At 38.0% G+C, this 21,898-nt stretch overlaps 1 protein-coding gene across 3 annotated transcripts in view; it reads left to right on the plus strand.

Moving 5' to 3' along the window:
- The window catches only part of LOC135207255 (ankyrin repeat domain-containing protein 36C-like), an 18,860-nt gene extending 3,206 nt beyond the window's left edge, over window positions 1-15,654 (plus strand). For 2 of the 3 annotated variants that reach the window (XM_064238913.1, XM_064238921.1), the window contains exon 2: window positions 12,764-15,654. In XM_064238913.1, coding sequence (XP_064094983.1) covers window positions 12,876-15,332 — 2,457 coding nt within the window. In that variant the 5' untranslated portion in view covers window positions 12,764-12,875 and the 3' untranslated portion in view covers window positions 15,333-15,654. Of the gene's footprint in view, window positions 1,867-12,763 lie in introns of those variants that run through there. The other variant, XR_010312942.1, reaches the window with a different exon arrangement.
- Window positions 15,655-21,898: the final 6,244 nt, after the last annotated feature.

Consider the following 21,898-nt stretch of genomic DNA (forward strand, 5'->3'; position numbering starts at 1 on the left):
TCGTAAGCCGAACCCATCGTAATCCAGGGACTGCCTGTATTTGCTGGCGTATAAGATGCTCCTTCGCATAAGATATACCCCTAAAATGCAAGGATATTTTGTGGAAAAGAACTATTTTAGTATGTTGTATCATACATTTATTAAAAGATATTTAAAGTGATTTTGTAAGGAAGAATGTTCAATTCTTTGCATGAAATGTAATATTGTGATAGTATACTGGAATAAAGTGTGAAGTTATATGTAAACTTATACTCACCTTGAAGGGAAACTAAATGAAACCATAAATAACAAAAATTTGTGTGTTACTTTCTTAAGTTTGTTATTTATTAATAAAATATTGAAAACAAGCGGAATTATCAGTCTGTTATCACAAACTTACAAAAGATTACTTATGGTATGTTGGCAGTTACCCTGTCAGCCGTTTGCAATGAGTGGATGTAAACAAAATCATAGCATTGGCCTGGTGGCCAGTAGTGGTAACAAATGTTGCTTATTTATAGAAATTTAATTCAGTTTCCATTAAGGGCAAGTGTAAGTTTACATATGATTTCCATTATTCCATAATACAATTTATTGTAATAATTAAAGATTGTTTTTCAGTATCTTATTATTATTAACATTTTTTGTGCTTACTCATTAGGCTTAGCCTACAGGGCTCGGTATCCCATCTGTAATACAGCCGCTTTGGACACAGGGCAGTTTTTTGGTATATTTAAGATGAAATAAAATATGGTGGTGTGTCATACCCTGACCTGTTTAAGGGGGAGGGCTTGAAACACCCCCCCCCTCCTATTTTTCCCAATTTTAATATGGTTGCATGCTAACTTACTTTTCCCTCAACCTAACCTGATCTAGGGCATTTTGCCCTGACATGGCCAAAGGGGCTTGCCCTTCCCCCACCTCATCCTTCTCTGTTTAAATATGGATGCATACTATTGTACTTTTCCTTTAACCTAACCTTAAATTGATATACATTAAAAAACTTATCTAAGCTATTAGGTCAAAAGCTTACCAAAGCTATTATGTGATAAGCTTGCCATTGACTTTGACAATGAATATACAATAATAATTTTGTCCTAACAAAATCTGTTTTACCTCTTCAGCTTGACTACACTCATACACATAGGGTATGTATGCATTACTTGCTAAGTAAAACTGTGATGTTGAAAAGTTAAGAATGGATTAAGAATAAGCCCAAACTCAATAATTTTGACACCATTTACTTCACAGTGGGAACAAAAAGACCTCACGGTTGCATTTGTTTCAAAAGAGTGAATTCAAAGGAAGGTTGGTGTACCTTCACCATTGTGAATAATTTAAGGCTTATGATTGGCTAAGAATTGAATCTGAGAATATTGTAAGCCAGTTTGGAACAACCCATGCATGCGTGTGTAGTAGGTTGGGGAACTGGAATGGCAGTTGTCATAGGTCATATGTAAGCAATCCATTCATGTGCAGTAGCCTTGAGAGGGATAATTACCTTTAAACCACTTCATAGGAGTAACTTGTGTTGGGTAAATGTCAAAATTAAATGAGTTTTTTTATGGGAAATTGGAAGTGTTTTAAAATATATTCCCTTTACATATTTTGGGGTAATAAAGAAATTTTATCTGTGTTATAAAGGATGTAAACTGATAGTTCCCTTCGTAGTGCCAGTACAACTAGCTTCACCCTTCGTAGTGGGCAACACAACTAATCTGAACTTTTATTAGCCACAGATTAAAATGTATGGATATACAGTACATCCTGACTTAAATCTCCTCACCTAACCAAAGATGGCCTGTGGGTTCTTAAACACCCCTATTTTTGCATACCTTAAACACTAAAAAAAACCTTTTTGTACATGAACTTTCCTGCCAGATATATACTTAGCTTACGTCTCTGATGTCACGACAGAATTCAAAACTCGCGGCAAATGCGACAGGTAGGTCAGGTGATCTACCCCACCCGCCGCTGGGTGGCAGGTGTATGAACCAATCCCCCTTTCCAGTCATAATTTTTCTGTCGCCGTGTCGACTACATCTGTTGTCGATACCTCTCGATTTTGGATTATTACTCGTTTTCGCCCTGGATTGTTTCATCGGACTTTTGGTGAAGTACCTGCTCCTTGGCTTGGCATTTGCGATTTGTGGACCGGTTTTTGATTATTCTTGGAATTTCATTATGTCTGATTTAGAAATTAAGAAATCAACTATGTTCAGAGTTTGTTCTGTTAGCGATTGTAAGGTGAGGCTACCAAAAGCTGCAGTAGACCCTCACACAGTATGCATGAGATATAGGGGGAATGACTGCTCATTTATTAACCCTTGTAATGAATGTGGTAATTTGAATGAAGAAGAATGGAAGGCGCTTTCTTCTTATGTAAGAAAGCTTGAGAAGGACAAGGTTAGGAAAGCTTCATCTAGGAGTTCTAGTAGGTCTCGCGCTAGCGAGTTTGAAGTTGATAACCCTGTTGTAGACGTAGCGCCTTTACCAGTTTCAGCCCCTGCTTCCTGCATCGAACCCGAAGATGCGCCTTCGGAGGTGGACACTATGAGAGCCACTATTCGCAGCATGGAGTTGAAAATTAAAATTAAAGTGCTAGAAGGTAAGAGTGATAGTAATTTGTGCAGTGATCCCAGTTCAGTGGAGGGTGCGTCTGATCGGCTCCCTAATGCTTCTAGGCCTAGACCTCTTCCAGACTCCCAGACCCAGTGGAGGAGGAAAGTCGAAAGCCGCAGGAAGGTTAGGGAGAACCCCCACCGGTCAGGCGTCCCCTCGGTAGCGCCTGATGTTCGCTCCCAGGCTACCTTGGATCGCGCCAAGAGAGAAGTCTTACGGCAATGCTTCTCGTCTTCGCCTTCTCCTTCGCCCAAGCGTGGTTGGAGCTCCTCGGAAACTTCTCGGCCGTCGAAGAGAGCCTGGCAGGCTTCTTCCGCTCTCCCCTCCAGCCCTGAAGTTTTTTCGGAAGATCCTGGATTGGATGTGAAGAAACCGAGGATGTCTTTGGAGTTTCGCTCTCCTAGTAAGGATCGAGCTGCGTCTCCCGTGAAGGACTTTGTTAAATCTCCTACACGTGTTTTGGCTAGTCTGCAGGCGCAGATTACGGCTCTGGCTGACTCTTTGATTGTGACTTCTTGTCGTAGGAAGGACGTCTCGCTCCCGATAAAGAAGTCCAGGCGCTCTTCTCCAGGTTTACGCTATTCGTCAGTAACCGCCCTCTCTCCAGGAGTGGATCGTAGTACGAGGCGCTCTTCAACGGACAGGCGCTCTCCTGCGGGCATCGTTTCTCCGTCGGACAAGGGGCATGCTTCCCGTAGTCGAGCCTCTCCTGACAGGCGCTCGTCTCGAGACAGGATCTCTCCCGCTGGCAGACGCCAGGAGCCTGGTAGGCATTTTTCTCATGGGAGCCGCTCTCCTTCAGGCTTCCGCTCTCCTGTGACCAGACGCCCTTTGGTAGACAGGCGCTCTTCTCCTGTTAGCCGCCCTTCGCTTAGCAGGCACCAAGAGCCTGGTAGGCGCTCTTCTACTACAAGGCGCTAGTCTCCCGATTTTCGCTCTCCTCGAGTTAGGCGCCGGGAATCTGTCAGACGCTTCTCTCCTGGTAGGCGCTCGTCGCCAGAGATTCGCTCTCCTCGCAGCAGGCGCCAAGAGCCTGATAATCGCTTCCCGCATGACAGGCGCTCTTCGCCAGGCAGCCGCTCTCCTTTAGACAGGCGCCAGGAGCCTGATAGACGCTTTTCGCCTAATAGGCGCTCTTCGCCAGATTTTCGCCCTGCGTTCGTTAGGCGCCAAGAGCCTAGAATACGCCCTCATCCTGACAAGAAGGAGTTTTCAGGCAGAATCTCAACGGAAGTTATGACTTCCCCGGTTAGATGTCAGAGTTCTTCCAGACGTTCTTCCAAGGACGGACTCTCGGCTGAGGACAAGAAAGCCTATCATCGTAAGGATCGTGAAGGATCTTTGGCGGAAGAAGAACAGGATCCCTCGGAAGAAGAAATTACTAAAGATTCCTCCGTTTCTTCATACAAGCGTTTGACGGACCTGTTGCTTCAGGAATTCGGAGACGCCCTTTCTCCTGTCGCCCCGCCCTCGCCTCTATCGTTATTTTCGACCTCGAAAACTTCAAAGGTTTCATCCTGTGTCAGGATGAAGCCTGCAATCTCTATGAAGAAGGCGCTTAGAGGTTTTGGTGAGTGGCTTCTTTCGGAGGAAGAGAAAGGGAAGACGGTGTTCTCTTTCCCTCCTTCTAAGCTAACTGGAAAACTTGGATTCTGGTATGAATCGGGAGAACCCTTGGGCTTCGTTCTTCCCTCCTCGGCAGACTCGGACTTCTCTTCACTGGTGGATTCCTCTCGACGCTCTGCCCTCATGTCTGCTAAGACGACATGGGGGATGAATGAGCTTGACCACCTGTTGAAGGGAATGTTCCGAGTCCTGGAGGTGTTTAACTTCCTAGACTGGTCTTTGGGCGTTTTGGCCAAGAAGACGCAGACCCCGGATTCCATTTCACCTGAGGATCTTATCAGTGTTCTCACGTGTATGGATAAGGCAGTGAGAGATGGATCGAGTGAAGTAGCTTCCCTTTTCGGAGCGGGAGTAATCAAGAAAAGATCTGTTTACTGTTCGTTCCTGACGAAATCAGTATCTCATGCTCAGAGAGCCTCTCTCCTGTATTCTCAGCTCTCTCCTCAACTCTTCCCTAAGAAGATCATTCAGGATGTTTCTTGTGCCCTTTCAGCTAAGGCTACACAGGACATGCTAGCCCAGTCTACCAGGAAGCCTCACTCTTCTTTCCAGGCTAAAACCAAGAGAGAGACTCCAGTTAGGCAGGAGCCCTTTCGAGGAGTCCCTCCTACCAGAGCTTCTTCCTCTAGAGGATCTAGACCCGCTAAACGAGGGAAGACCTTCTCTAGATCCATCAGAGGGAAGAAGTAGTATTCAAGTTCTCCAGACATCAGTGGGTGCCAGACTTCTGAAGTTTGCCGACGTCTGGGCCCAGAAAGGGGCGGACAACTGGTCACTCTCGATTGTCCGCAAAGGCTACCTCATTCCCTTCTTATCAAGACCTCCCTTGACGACGACTCCGAGGGAGTTGGTAGCCAAGTACAAGGACCCCATCATGAATCAAGCCCTCTCTCTAGCAGTAGATCTTATGCTGGAGAAGGAGGCGATAGAATTAGTGAAAGATCCTCATTCTGCGGGTTTTTACAACAGACTGTTTCTAGTTCCCAAGAGCTCAGGAGGATGGAGACCGGTTCTGGATGTAAGTGCCCTGAATGTCTTCGTAGAAAAGAGGAAGTTCGCCATGGAGACAACTTCTTGAGTGTTGGTGGCTCTTCGTCCAGGGGACTGGATGGTGTCCCTAGATCTTCAGGATGCTTACTTCCATGTGCCTATCCATCCTTCTTCACGGAAGTTTCTAAGATTCATGATGGGAGGGAAGATCTTCCAATTCAGGGCCTTGTGCTTCGGCCTTTCGACAGCCCCTCAAGTTTTCACGGGTTTAATGAAGAATGTAGCGCAGTGGCTACATTTGGAGGGAGTGAGGCTGTCTCTCTATCTAGACGATTGGCTGATCAGAGCAAGCTCACAAGAACGATGTCTGGAGGACCTACAAAAGACACTTATTTTAGGAACTTTGGGGCTTCTGGTGAACTTCCAGAAGTCACAATTAATCCCCAGTCAAGAGCTGATATATCTGGAAATTCGGATGGTTTCTCCGGATTTTCGGGCATATCCGTCACAAGAGAGGATTGCTCGTTGCCGAGAGAAACTACGACCTTCCTAGAGAAAGATGCATGCACAGCGAGGGAGTGGATGAGTCTGTTGGGGACACTTTCCTCGCTGGAGCAATTCGTTTCTCTAGGAAGGTTGCATCTCAGACCTCTCCAATTCTTCCTTTACCGGAATTGGAGGTGTCTCTCTCTAGATCTGGAATTCTCCTTCATGATATCAAAAGGAATCAAGAAGGACCTTCTGTGGTGGGCAGATCCTCTCCGATTTGCAGAAGGTCTGTCTCTGTACATGCCAAACCCGAACCAAGTATTGTTTTCCGACGCGTCGGAGACGGGTTGGGGTGCGACCCTAGGGTCAAGAGAAGTGTCAGGCACCTGGGAGGGGGAACAGGTGTCCTGGCACATCAACAACAAAGAGTTGATGGCAGTGTGGTTGGCGTTAAAAGCCTTCGAGCCCCACGTCCGAAATGCTATAGTTCAGGTCAACTCGGACAACACCACAGCCTTGGCTTACATAAGAAAGCAGGGGGGGACACACTCCTTCTCCCTGTACAAAACAGCGAAGGACTTGCTGTTGTGGTCTCAGGCAAGGAAGATCGTTCTCCTCACCAGGTTCGTACAGGGAGAAAGGAATGTCAGGGCCGATCTCCTGAGCAGGAGGAATCAAGTGCTCCCCTCGGAGTGGACTCTGCACTCAGAAGTTTGCCAAGACCTGTGGAGGTTATGGGGCAGACCTCATATCGACTTATTTGCGACAGCAAAGAACAAGAGAATAGACCTCTACTGCTCCCCCGATCTCAGACCCAGGAGCAGTGGTCAGTTGATGCTTTCCTTCTAGACTGGAGAGGTCTGGACGTCTATGCCTTTCCTCCATTCAAGATTCTGAGTCAAACACTCAGAAAGTTTGCGGCCTCGGAAGCGACAAGGATGACGCTGGTAGCTCCATTCTGGCCGGCCCAAGATTGGTTCACAGAGGTACTGGAATGGCTGGTGGACTTTCCAAGAGCTCTTCCACAAAGAGTAGATCTGCTCAGACAACCCCACTTCGACAGGTATCACAAAAACCTCCCCGCTCTCAATCTGACTGGCTTTCGACTGTCAAAAGTCTTGTCAGAGCGAAGGGGTTTTCAGCTAAGGCAGCGAAGGCTATCGCCTCAGCTAGAAGGCCCTCTACTCTTAGAGTCTACCAGTCGAAGTGGACGTCTTTCGCCGTTGGTGCAGAAACCAGAAGCTTTCCTCTTCCAGTACCTCTGTGACCCAAATCGCAGATTTCCTGGTTTTTCTCAGGGAAAAATGCGGTCTTGCAGTTTCGACCATCAAAGGATATCGGAGCATGTTAGCAGCTGTGTTTAGGCACAGGAACTTAGATATCTCCAACAACACAGATCTACATGATCTGCTAAGATCTTTCGAAACTTGCAAGAAACCCTCGTCTCAAATTCCGAGCTGGAATCTGGATGTGGTTCTTCGTTTCCTGAGGTCCTCGAAGTTCGAACCTCCCCAGTCATCTTCTTTCAAGGATCTTACGAAGAAGGCTCCGTTTCTTTTGGCTTTAGCATCTGCCAAGAGAGTTAGCGAGCTTCATGCTCTAGAAGGAAGGGTAGGTTTCAAAGGAGATTCCGTGATTTGTTCCTTCCTTCCTTCTTTTCTAGCTAAGAACGAGAACCCCTCAAATCCTTGGCCAAGGAGTTTTGAGGTCCCAGGCTTAGCTCCCCTGGTAGGGGAAGAGCCGGAAAGAACTCTTTGTCCTGTGAGGACTTTAAGATACTACCTCCAGCGGAAGAAGTCTCTTAAGGGCATTAAGGACAGACTTTGGTGCTCTGTAAAGGATCCCAGTAGACCATTGTCTAAAAATGCTTTGTCCTTCTTTATTAGAAGCCTCGTGAAGGAAGCACATTTGGCTTGCGGTGAGGATCAGTTCAAGCTTTTGAAAGTCAAGGCTCACGAGGTAAGAGCCATTGCTACGTCCTTGGCTTTCAACAAGAATATGTCACTCCAGAATCTGATGAAAGCAACATTCTGGAGATGCAATTCAGTATTCGCGAACCACTACCTTAGAGACGTCAAGATTACTTACGTATGTATCGGCGGATTCGGTGCTGGGGCAGGGAGCTGAAGCATATCCTTTGTAAATTTTTTCCCCTATTGTTTGTATTGTGTTTTATGGTTGTTGAAAGAGGATGCGGGTAGGCATCTCTTTCTATTCGTAGTGCTAACATTAGAATGGTTAGGTGATCTGTTTGTGCTAGAGCTCCCTGCATTGGTAGTGGTCAGGCTCTGTCATTTAAGAGGGCGAATCCCCATTGACATGATCCGACTTGGATTCTACTGAGTAAGCGGATATCAAATCCCTTCGGTAGACCCAAAGAGTCTTTTGCAGCTGTAGGTCACGCCCTCGCTGTAGCTCTTCAGGCTTTGCAGACTAATAGACAGTAACTATGAAGTCTTCAGCCTTATCAGGTAAGAACCAAGGTTTGTTAGTATCCTACAACAGATGTTGTTTCCCCTTTTTCCTTGTTAGCTCTGTCTCTTTCCCTCCACCAAGGGTGTCAATCAGCTAAGTATATATCTGGCAGGAAAGTTCATGTACAAAAATGATATTGTTATTTTACAATAAAGTTTTGTACATACTTACCTGGCAGATATATACGATTGATGGCCCTCCCAGCCTCCCCTCAGGAGACAGGTGGAAGAGAAATTATGACTGGAAAGGGGGATTGGTTCATACACCTGCCACCCAGCGGCGGGTGGGGTAGATCACCTGACCTACCTGTCGCATTTGCCGCGAGTTTTGAATTCTGTCGTGACGTCAGAGACGTAAGCTAAGTATATATCTGCCAGGTAAGTATGTACAAAACTTTATTGTAAAATAACAATATCATTTTAGGGGTATAGCGCTGTAGGTGCACCTCACCTAGTGCACTGTAGGTGTTACTCTATTCATATTCTTTCTTCCATCTAACATTCCACCTCTCCTAATAATTGTGTCTGCGCAACTGTGAGGTTCTCCTCCTGATACACCTTTAAAAGCTTCTTACTTTGAATTCCCCTCTCAGCATTGAATGACCTCATAGGTCCCAGTTCTTTACCTTAGGCCTAAATTTTGTATTTAATTTCATTTTTAATTCATAAAAGTGAAATTCAGTCATTCATATCAACCTAGCCTTGCACCCAATCTACCCTTTAGTACAGAGCACATTCCCTGTCTAGAGGCCTGGAACCCCAGATTCATGAAGTAACATGTCAGGTGTGTTTGTGAATTTTTGGCTGATCAAACACTAGAGAATTGCTTATTGGTGAATAAGGATAAAAAAAAAAAAAAAAAACCCACTGAAAACCCTAGGGAGTATTTTGTTGTCCAATTTTAGTTGGCAAGTTGTTGTCAGGTGATTCATTATTTTTCAGCCATTTAAACGTTCTAGCTCTACTTAGTATGAGTCTGGTGATAATGCTCCACCTATTAATACTATGTGAATATTCAGTATTTCACATCCAATGAAAGACTATGACACGTCATTGAAGCACCCGATTGTTCTGTAATATTTTTGTAAATTATCTTTTATTGCAAATGACTTCAAAGACACCCGGAGGTTTGAAATACTTTTTTATCACTCAATTTGGAATGCTTTGTTTGATATGTTGGTAAAATATACTTAAATTGGAATAATTTCATCCAGAAAAGGTTTATGTTTTCTTGCATATTCAATTAGTTCTCTGTATTAATGCATGTCATGCCAGTTTTTCCAAAATTAGGATTATGAAAAATCTCCCTCCCCCCCTCAAGGAAAGTCATTTTGCCACCTGACATGAATATTTTGGGAACTGCATATAGAAGGCACCACATTACTTCCTGTCCCATTCCCAGCCCCAGCAATTGACTTTCTCCAGCAAAGTTTGTTTGTTATCACTGTTATCAGTGAAGAAATTGCCTTGCTTCCCAAGACAGATTTGTTTATTATCTTTTTTAATATAAAATATATCACCTGTGGTATCCATTAACATCTCAACAAAGCACATCGATAAATAAAAGGTAATTAAATGATGCCAGCCTACATATTTTTATATGTACGTAAATTATCGCATATTCTCATGCTCCATATATTACATAGGGAAAAAATGCTGAAATGACCTCCATATGAACATAAAATATTAAGTTCATTGTTGGTTAAGAATTAAATGATCATAGTATTACAATGGATGTTGTAAATACATGTCAGGTCTATACTAGGTTAATGTCTTCCTATGTTTATGACTTTCATATTGGAGACTGGTGGGCCAGCCTTGTTTGTAAGAGTGAATGAAAAATTAAGAAAATCTATTTGACTAAATGCCATAATAATCTTAGCTGTGTAAATACCGTAATTTTTCTGAAAATCCTTAACATGGTACCTACATAAACACAAATGTCCTTTAATGTATGCCAGAGAATATGATAAGCTCATGTGAATATTAGCTTTATGGTCTATGGCACTTATGTCTTGGCATGCCTCATTATTCATTATTATATTAATAATCAACAACAAACAGGATCCCAGGCTTTGCACCCTCCTATTGTCTGTATCTTGTTTGGCCTGTGTTAAAGTATGGTTTGTATATGTTTGGGATGAGTAAAAGGATGGTTTGTATGAATGATTATATGACTATATACCGTACAGTATACAGAAATGAAACTAAAAACATTTTATTTCATAGTTTGCAATTACATACTACAAATTATCAAAGGTTTTTTTGTATTGTTTTTCATATGTTCTTCATGCAACTAGTGGTGGCAGATAAATCTATATGTGAAACCATTTGTACTGTGAAATATTGAAAATTGTTTGTTTGTATGGTGTTTTTACGTCGCATGGAACCAGTGGTTAACCTGCAACGGGACCAACGGCTTTACGTGACTTCCGAACCACGTCGAGAGTGAATTTCTATCACCAGAAATACACCTCTCTCACTCCTCAATGGAATGTCCGAGAATCGAACTCGCGGTGGCACGCCAACACCATACCGACCATGCCACCGAGGCGCTTTTGAAAATGTTTGCATTCCTCATTATGAGTCAAAGTTTTTTTTTGTCTATGGAAATAAAATGTGAGGAATTATTTTACATTCTTTTCCACAGTGCCCAGTTCACATCAGAGAACTTTAAATGACTCAGCAGCCTTGTTAAACTAATTTTGAACATTAGTAATAATAGTATAGCAATAATAAGAATTCCCCCTATCAAAAATAATTTACACTCGTAGGATCCATGTTTCAATTACCTTTTGCTGTAGCGTGCATGACTTGTAAGGAACTGGCACCATATCTTCATGTTAGTGTTAGGGTTAGCGTCAATAACCTCGTTGTTGCGACGCCAGTAAGAATTAACAATCAATCAATCATGTTAGGGTTCATGCATGAATATCCAAGCTTTATGTTTGTTTTCCCCAATTATATGTTGCTTCCACGCATAATTACCATTTAGTTCCATGCAATTTATGCAGAAAAATGCACAGTAGCCTTAGTTGATGCCAATAATAAAGTTTACTGTATACATTATTGTGGAACAGCAAGTGCATATGATCAAAGAATGTACATAATGTGATACTTGTGTAGTTTTTTTTATATTTTCCTTGAATTTTCTATAGCTCCATCATGTCAAAAGAATGGCCTCTTTTATGCACTCACTTGCACATAATTGCATTAAGGTTACCATGATGTTAATTAGAATTTTGTTTTAAATTTCATCCATAATGTTTACACAACAGAATTTTATATTTATGGTTAGTTTGAAGTAAGTTTCATGATTTATTAAAAAAGAAAGCATTGGTAAAGAAGTCTTGGATTTCCTGCATATCTTATCTCAATTGTGCCAGTTTTGTCTGGAATCTCCCAATTTTTAGATGTATGTTATATTCTGCTGATCCAGCCACAGTGCTGAATCTCCCATGAATACCCTTTATATTATGACACCATTAATGCATTGCATCATGGGAAATTTTAATTTCCCTTCCTTCAGTAGCTTAAATAACTCTGCCTTTATTCATTAATTTACTTTTGATATAATTCATTCACTTACTTTTGAAAGCTGTATTTTCAAAACTTGCTAAATAAAAATTGAAGCCGATTTAAATTATTTATAATGACACTGCTTGCACAAAGAACTCTTGACCTGCCGTGAAATATCTGTATACAGTAGACTAGTAAATACTATGAATAGAGTGGGATATAAAGTTGAGCCCAAATGCCAAGCACTGGGACTTATGAGGTCATTCAGTGCTGGAAAGGAAATTTGGTAATGTCTACAGTGCACCTCACATGATGGCACTGGACTCCTCAACTTTCATATTTCTTGTCATCTGAATCATCTGTATGGATATTTTACTACTATGCTGTTAACCACCTTTTTAATTATTAATGCTGGATGTTAACCACCTTTTTCATTATTAATGCTGGATCTTAACACAATTTTAATTTTTGATCCCACTTGTTTGTATTTCTAAATGTTTGTAAGTAGGGTGGTGTCTTTAAACATATACAACTTTGATTCTCAGGCATTCCAGTGAGAGGTTAGAGATGTGTATTTCTGGTGATAGAAGTTCACTCTCGATGTAGTTCGGAAGTCATGTAAAGCCGTTGGTCCCGTTGCTGAATAACCACTGGTACCATGCAACGTAAAAACACCATGCAATCAATATATGTACTACTTTGCAAAGCAAGTTTTCTCACCAATTTGCACTGTAAATTCTGATTTTATGTATTCTAGATACAATTTTATTTTTAAGAGGTCAGTCAATCAGTTAAAGAGAAAGAAGTTTACCGACATTTGTGGAGTAGGTCAAATCGAGTACAGTGCTTTTGTATATTCCATGTAGTTTTTTTTTTTCATTTACCTAAATATTGTACTGTATAGAAAGTCACTGTACTGCAATTGGTTTCTTTTGTTCAGTGCATAATGGTATTTTATATCCCAGAAAAATGTAAAATTCTTTTTCTTTGATAGAATTTTTTCTTATTAGAGTACATAGTTTATACTTTTGTTCTGAAGTGTAATTTTTTATTCTTTCTTTCAGGTTGCTTGTAAATGCTGGTGTGGAAGGCATATTTTTATAAAACCACATTTTCAATGTTTACCTTCCTCAGTGGCTTGGACCTCAAACTCAGTGATCGACGATAATTTCAGACATGGATTATTACTTCCTTGATAAAGATGGAGAAAATTCCAAAAGTGGAACTGTAGACGTAGGGAAGGGTGGTAATTCAGACGAGGACTTTCCCAAGGAAATTGTATATCCATCATCAACCGAGACTGAAGTTTCATCTTCATGCAGTGACATTAATAAGAGTAAGGTGGATGAAATGGAGGAAGCAGAAAATTCCAGTAACATGAATAATTCTCCTGAAGAGGAACAAGAAGTTTTGGGAAGTTCAGATGAGCAAATTATGAGAATCATAAGTGACAGCCATGAAAATGAATCTCCGGATGCTGGAGTAAACAAAAATGATCAGGTACAAGAAGATGAAAATGCTTTTGAGTCCACAAGAGAGAGTATATTGAAGAATGTTATCGATGCAGGTTCAGATGGTACACATGAGGAAAATGAGCCAGCCAGTGAGAATGCTGTGAACATGTGTAGAGAAGAAAATTGTGAGCTTGATGAAACACTGCCTGCCTTAGATCACATAACTACAGATGAAGAAAGTTCAAAATCCAATATAAGCAGTGAAGTTGCAAGTAGCCAAGATAAAGTTAAAAGCCCTAGTATTTTTGATAGTTTTTGTAATGAAAATTCGGATATCACAACCAGCCAAGGAAGTAGTTATAGTGACACAAGTAATAAGGAAGACAAAGAATCATCATTTGTACCTGAAAATCCTTTCAAAAGTAAAAAGCTTCGTCGAAACAACAATTTTGATTCAAGTGAAAAGAAAGATGGTGAGGATAGTGAAAAAATGTTGGCAGACAAGAATATAAATGTCACAGATCATGACAGAGAAATCACATCACCTACACAAGTCAGTAGTACCCCTGACATTCAAGAAGTAAATCAAATATCAGATAGCCATGAAGAAAAAGAACTTCTTAACAAAGAATATACTGAAGTAAGTAAACAGGACTCTGAAGAAAAGAGTAAAGAAAATAAAACAGAAGAATGTAATGAAATGATCCAAGAAACCAAAGACAATCATGAAGGCAGTGGGTTGGGAACTACAGAAGACAGTCATGAAAGTAATGGATTGCCCATTAAAGAATACACCCGAGAAGGTGATGGGATGGAGGTAACAGAAGACAAACATGTAAATGATGGTTTGGCAACTACAGGAGACAGTTTTGAAGGAAATGACTTGGGACCTACAGACGAAAATGATTCCTTAGTAGAGGGAGAGAATGAAACAAAACATATTAAAAAAACTCCAGTGATTGAAAATATGAATGAACCAGAAGTTACAGAGGGATCTGACAAATTGGCTGCCACAGATAATACAGATAGTACTGACTTCAGAGAAGGATGTGTGGATCAGACCAAGGCTAATAATACAGAATACATGGCATCACCAAATATATCATTAGATCGACCAGATGCTAATAATAAGAGAAATTTAGTGGAGGGGGATGAAAACACAATTAAGAAATTTAAGGCTGGAACAATTGAAACAAAAATTCTAGTTGATGCAGGCAGCAATTTTAAAGGGTTGGATGCCAAAGATGTAGAAAGCTCCAGCAGTGATGCTTTAAGAGAGGAGATAACAAGCAATCAGTGTGATGAAGAAACTGAAACTACAGTGGATATATATAGCAGAGATACTGAAACTAGTATGGATATTGAAAACAAGACAGTCAATGGTTTGGAACATGAACCAATTGAGAGTTCTCTGGATGCAGAAGAAAGGTCTCTGCTGGAAAGTGAGATTTCATTTTCCAGTAAGTCTCAGATAGAAGACTTGAGTAAGTCTCAGGCAGAAGACTCGAGTAAGTCTCCGACAGAAGACTCCAGTGATACTCACACACAAATAACTAAACATTCAAAAGAATCAGAGAAGACATCTGATGAACCAGAATGTGATGAAATGAATGACCAAGAAGAGGGCACAAACCAAATTGAAGATTTAAGTAAAGATAAAATGTCAAGATCAGAAGAAACGCTGGAAGAATCCTCCTCAAGACCAGAAGCAGAAGATAAAAAGCAAAAGGAAGCAAGCAGTTTTGATGCATGCGATGTGCCTGAAGATAGCCAAGAAAATACAGGTAAGGCCGTACCAGATGCAGGTAATGTGCCTGAAGATAGCCAAGAAAATACAGGTGATACTTATTTAGATTATGATGAAGAAAGCATAGAAAATATTAGTAGAACCATCAGATCTTTTAGTAATGAAAAATCAAGTCCTAAAATATCAGACAATAGAAATACAAACCAAAAGGACACCACTGTATCAAAGAGAGTGATCATTGTGAAAACAGCACCCAACGTTGAGAAAGTAAAACGGAAACTAGAGGAGATTTTGGAGAGATCTAAGGGAGAAGAAGATGCTGCCATTGCTGAACTGCAGAGAATGAAGAAAGAGAAAACTGACATTCTCAATGCCATAACAACTGAAATGGAGAAATTAAAGTCCATGTTAGTAAAAGGGAAACAAGGATAAGTTATTTTCATTATGGAAAATCTGCTAGACTAGATATTCTTAAACATAGCAGAAACAGTTGTACAGATGTGGAATTCTCTGAGACTTTTATTCTGTTGACTAGGCTAGTTAAGATATTCCCAAAAATATTTTTGTACAATTACTACTCAATAACAGCAGTGTAATTTGAAGACATTTTTGGGGGAAAAAAGTACAAGCATTTATGACTTCTTTTATATAAAAAAAAAAAAAAAAATTACCACATAACATTGTTTTCTCTTTACTTACATTTTACCCTTCTGAATGTTTTAATATTTTGTTAAAAATAAAGAATATTTGACAATTTACCTTTTTATATCAAGAACTTGAAGATTAAATGGTTAGATATTCCTGTTAATGATTATGTAATAGCTGTAAAACCCAATTATAATCAATATATATATATATCTATATCTATCTATACAGGCGGTCCCCGGGTTACGACGGGGGTTCCGTTCTTAAGACGTGTCGTAAGCCGGAACGACGTTCTTGAAAACATGTCCACAGGGAAAATTTCACTACTAATTTGCAATTTTTCTTAGGGCCGTATCTCTAAAATTATCACTAATTTACTTGTTTCATGTGCAACACTGTGTATTCACAAATTACTGTATATTTTCATTAAAATACAAGAGAGAGAGAGAGAGAGAGAGAGAAATAACTCCTTACGGTTTCAATAGATTGAAATGAATGTCTGTAGGCAACTTTTTCCCCCTCCCATAAATACATATATTTCTCCAGAGAAGAGAGAAAGAGAGGACTGTGCAGTTATGTTTGTCTGTCTATCAATTCTTTTGCTGAGAGCGAGAGAGATAAAAGGAAGAAATAGAAACACCAAATGTATGACAAGTATCTTGTGGAGAGAGAGAGAGAGAGTTGTCCTTACAGTATTTAAAAGAGAGAAATGGAATGATTATTGTATTTAAAATACTCAGATATGAATTTTGTACTTATCGTATATTATTGGAAAATATTAATGATAAACTTATTACATACATGTCTATGAAAATGATCTCACTCAGTAGATGAGAGACGAGAGAGAGTTACATAAAACCATTAAATTCGTTGACCATTGTACGGCATTGTTAAGCTCGAGTGTCACAAAGGGAAGAATTTTCTTTTGAAATTAGTTATCGTATTATTACTACTTCTATTATTATTATTATTATTATTATTATTATTATTGGAAAATATAATAAACACGTGCATCTACCATAAAAATTCTCTCATCTCAGTAAGAAAGAGGAATTATCCTTACAAGTGAAATGGAAAGGTCATTTTCATCTCTTTAAAATACGACCATTATGAATTTTGTAATTAAAGTTTTATTATTATTATTATTATTATTAAGTAACTGAAATTATCAATAAACATTTTACATACTATAGTACCATAAAAATTCTTTCATCTCGGTAAAAGAGAGAGAGAGTGTTTATCTCTCCCTGTTCTCTCAAAAAATACTTATAACGCTTCCAGCGAAAGAGAGGGAGGGAGTTACCACTATGACCCATTATTATCTGTGGCAAGAGAGAGAGAGAGAGAGAAGAGAGAGAGAGAGAGAGAGAGAGAGAGAGAGAGAGAGTTAACCTTAATTAAAAGTGACATGGATAGATTATACGTATTGTATTTCTTTAAAATATTATCACATATGAATTTTGTAATTATAGTTATTATTATTATTATTATTTGAAAGTATTAAAAACAAATAGTACAAGTACATAAAAAATCTCGAGTCTCAGTAAATGAGAGAGAGAGAGAGAGGGGAAAATGTCAGGACCATGTGATTTCAACACTGCAGCTCTTCCCCCAGATTTTCCCCCTCCTGGCTGTCACAGAACTTGATATATCTGACAGTTTTAGTACCTGAATCTCCAGAAAAGGTTACTGGAAGTTACTTGAAGAAGACTGGGATTTCCTTCATTCTTCCATAATTTTTTAAATATAAGCTAAAATCTTACTAATTCACTATGGTATTTTCTTTAATGAATTGATATTGTTGCTGTATAAATTAATATTAATATTTGAAAATAGTAAATCATTTATTTATCATACTAAAAAACATATATCTTTGTAGTATAGAGAGAGAGAGAGAGAGAATTATAGTGATTATTTTCGTTGGAAAATACAAAGAGAGAGAGAAACTGTGCTAAACAATAAAGGATTCTTATCTTATCATAGTATGTGTTTTTTAAAAGCGTCGTAAACTCGGAGCGTCGGAAGCGTCAGCGTCGTAACCTCGGAACAAGCGTCGTAACCCAGGGCGGATTTTTCAATGAATATTTAAGAAAAAGCGTCATAACCTCGGAACGTCGTAAGCCGGACCCGTCGTAACCCAGGGACCGCCTGTATATATATATATCTATATACATATCTCTCTCCTTCTCTCTCTCTCTCTCTTCTCTCTCTCTCTCTCTCTCGCTCTCTCTCTCTATATATATATATATATATTAGATATATATATAGATATATATAGATATACATTATATAATATATATATAACATATATACATATATATAGATATATATATATATATATATATATAAGATTATATATAGTCGATAATATATCTTAGATATTATAACTATATCTATATTATAGATGATATATCTATATATATATCTATAGATATATATCTAGATATATATAATATAGATAATTTTTTTTGTTAAAATATATTATATATAGATACATAGATATATATATATTATACATAGATATATATATAATTAAAACTAGATAGATATATAGTATATACATAGTTTAGATATATAGATAGATATAGATATATATATATATGAATATACTATATATATAGATATAGAGATATCAGATTATTATAATAGATAATAATAGAATATATAAGGATAGATTATAGAGATATATATATAGATCTATAGATATATAGATATAGATACTATAGATAGAGATAGATAGATACGATATATATATCGATATATAGATATATCGAGAAAGATATATAGATTATATAGATATGATAGAGATAAATAGAGAGATATATATAGATCGATAGATATAGATCTATTATATATACATTAGATATAGATAGAAGATATATTATATCGATAGATATATCTATAGATGAGAGAGATCTATATATGAGAGAGATATATAGATATTATATTACATATATAGGATATATATAGATTATATATATAAGATAGAATAATATATTATACCCTAATATCCTATAGAATAGAGAATTATATATACAGAGATGATGATAGACGATATATAGAGATTAGAGATAGATAGATATATATTATATATATATATCTAATAGAATATAGATAAGCGCATAAGAGAATAGAGAGATATAGATATGATAAAGAGAAAGATACCTAGATAATATATATATAGAGCTATATATAGATAGATATAGAGATGATATAGAGAGATCAGAGATATATATACGATATGATATAGGATAGCAATATAAGATCAAGATAGATTATCTATATATATATTATATATAGATCTATATATATATATATATATATATATATATAGATTATATATATATATATATATATATATATATATAGATATATATATATCTAGATATATATATATATGCGATACTATATATATCATATATATATATATATATATATACTATATATCTCTATATATATCTATATCTATATATACTATATATAGATAGCATCTATATATATATCTATCTATATATATCTATATATCTATCTATATCTATCTATATATATATATATATATATATATATCTATTATATATATAGATCTATATATATCTATATATCATATCTATATACTATATATATATATCTATATATATATCTATCTATATATATACTATATATATATATATATATATATATATATATATATATATATATATACTATATATATATATATAATATATATATATATATATATAACAAATGGAACAATGAACATCATTATGGAAATCAATCACCCCCAGTGTTGGAATATGGAATTCATCATATCAAAAGAATACAGGCCCAAGTAATTTTGATATGTCTTAGAATTTTCACTATTGTTTGACTTGCAGTTATGTGATGAATAGGCCACACAATTCAATACCTCTTATGTACAGAATGGAGTAGGAATAATGGTTAGAAAAATTTTGTGTAAAAGTCCAAAATGAAAACAACAAATGTCAAGTTTGGAAACAAAATTGGTAAAGATATGTCATAATCTCCATTATGGAGATTGTTTTCCATCAAACCAAAAACCATTACTATAAAATTTTTAAATGGCTGCAATTTAGTAAATAAAATCTGAACCTTATCATTAATAAATACATATATTCTGGACCAGCCTTGTCAGAGATACATAAATTAGCATAGTGGTGTACTTAAATTAAGATGCTTTATAATAAAGGTTTATTGTACAACACAGCAATTACAACCTATTCTGATAATAAACAGAACTGCACAACCACAATATATTATGTCAGCTTCTGTGTATTCCCTATAGACAACAGAAGTCTAACCTTTTGGCAACCAATCTGTCCAAAATCCACACCATTTGGGTGATTTCATGAATAGCCTCATCCTGACCATTCTTCAACCTTTTGAAAAAAATTTCCATATAGTTTCCAATGGAAATATCATACTTGACTAGAATAACAAAACATGGCAATTACAAATAAAAGCACCTCTGGTACACCAAGAGGCATTTTGTAATAGAATAAGCTACTGGTACAGTTAACATACATAAATTCCTGATAAACATTAGTGTTCTGTAACATTTAAGTTCAATATTCATCAAATCCCAAAATTTTACTGGCATCATCATTGTCAGATAATGTCTAAAAACTCAATATCACTAATGGTGGTAACACTGTCTTCAAATAATGCATGTTGTAATTATGATAATACTTGCACTAAGATGCCCTTACTGTGATAAACAAATACACAAAAGGGCAATGACTCATGAGAGTGATTGAAAATTTTTACAGTGCAGTGATGCTAGTGACCTCTGCAGCTACAATGATGCACGTTGGGATTTCTTGATATTATCACCCTATTACAAATTTACCTCAAAAATGACATTTTTAATCAAATTGTATTTTTCATAGCTAACAAACCTGAGGTCTTAACAATACCCGACCACGTGTGAATCCCGTGATGCATTTAGTCTTTCTTCCAACCCAGGATTACTAGAGGAACAGCTAGAGGTGGGTGGTCAACGTTAAGACCTCAGGTTTGTTAGCTGTGAAAAATACATACTGATTGAAAATTTGTCATTTGTTCATATGCAGAACCAACCTTTGGCCTTAACAATAGGATAGACTCATACTTGGAGGGAGGTACGAGAATCCTGAACCAACTGGAGGTTAGGCACACCCAACCACCTTTCCCAGAAATGAGTTCTAAAGAAGGGGGTCTATGCCTGTGAGAGATCAGATATATAGATATCTACAACTCAGTCCACTGGGTGTAAACATAATGAAACATGTCCAGGTCCACTGCACCCATGGAAGATAATGAGGACTTCATCTGTACTGACTTCAGAGAAGGGTTTGTCATTCCTTACTCCCCTTGTTGAAGAGAAGAGTATATGCTACTGAGAAGCAGATTTGTATGTTGTATGGAACGTAAAAAGGGATTTTGACGATGTTTCTAATCTTCAACTTGTCCATAGGAGTGAAAAATTGAAAAACTGAAAAAATGGAAGGAAAGAGACCAGTCACCTCACTCATTCCCTCTTCCACACAATCATCTTTTTAGGCATGATACAAACTGTCCTGCCAGGAGTACGGAATGAACTTGTTGGGCAGCCACCACCAGACCCAAGGAAAAAGTGTCCAAGGACCTATGGGCAATATCCTTCGGTAAAAAGAAGTGAAAGTGGTCCGCCAAAGCTAGGGACCAGCATTCAAAATCATATGAACTGAAAAATTCTCCTTGAAGGCCAGAGAGGAACTTATTCCCTCTGATGTCATGATGTCATGTGCTCTTGCATGCACAGTATTTGTGACAGAACTTGAAGGTGAAGAGTAGGCTTGTCAAATTACTTCACAAAGCCAAAAGGAAATATCTTGGCCACTTCCTTCTTGGCTCAGCCTGTGCTTACAGAAAGTCTACGACACCTAGGCCTTAGGTGACGAGTCCTTTTTAGATAGCAACGCAGTGTTCTGATGGGACAAAGCAATAACTCTTGAGGATCACTGTCAACAAATTCCTCAGGGAGTACTATCGGAACAACCCTTTGGGCTAAACGTTACTGTATTATAACATGACTTGTAAGGAAGAAGAGAGTAACATGACAAATTTTTAATCAATTTGTATTTTTCATAGCTAACAATCCTTCGGTCTTAACGATAGGATAATCTTCTAGCACCAGCTGGAAACTGGTTAAAAAAAAAAACAATGATTGTAATGCAAGGAATCTGTGGTATCTTGCAACTCATGCGTATATGAGGTGGATGCTGGTCACCAACCAAGCTTTGAACCTCTTGATGCATCAGTCTTTCTTTATCTGCCTTGGAGAATTGACTTTTGCTTTTCTCTCCTCCCCCCAA

Source organism: Macrobrachium nipponense, chromosome 11 (assembly GCF_015104395.2).
Source record: "Macrobrachium nipponense isolate FS-2020 chromosome 11, ASM1510439v2, whole genome shotgun sequence".
NCBI classification, from domain to species: Eukaryota; Metazoa; Arthropoda; class Malacostraca; order Decapoda; family Palaemonidae; genus Macrobrachium; species Macrobrachium nipponense.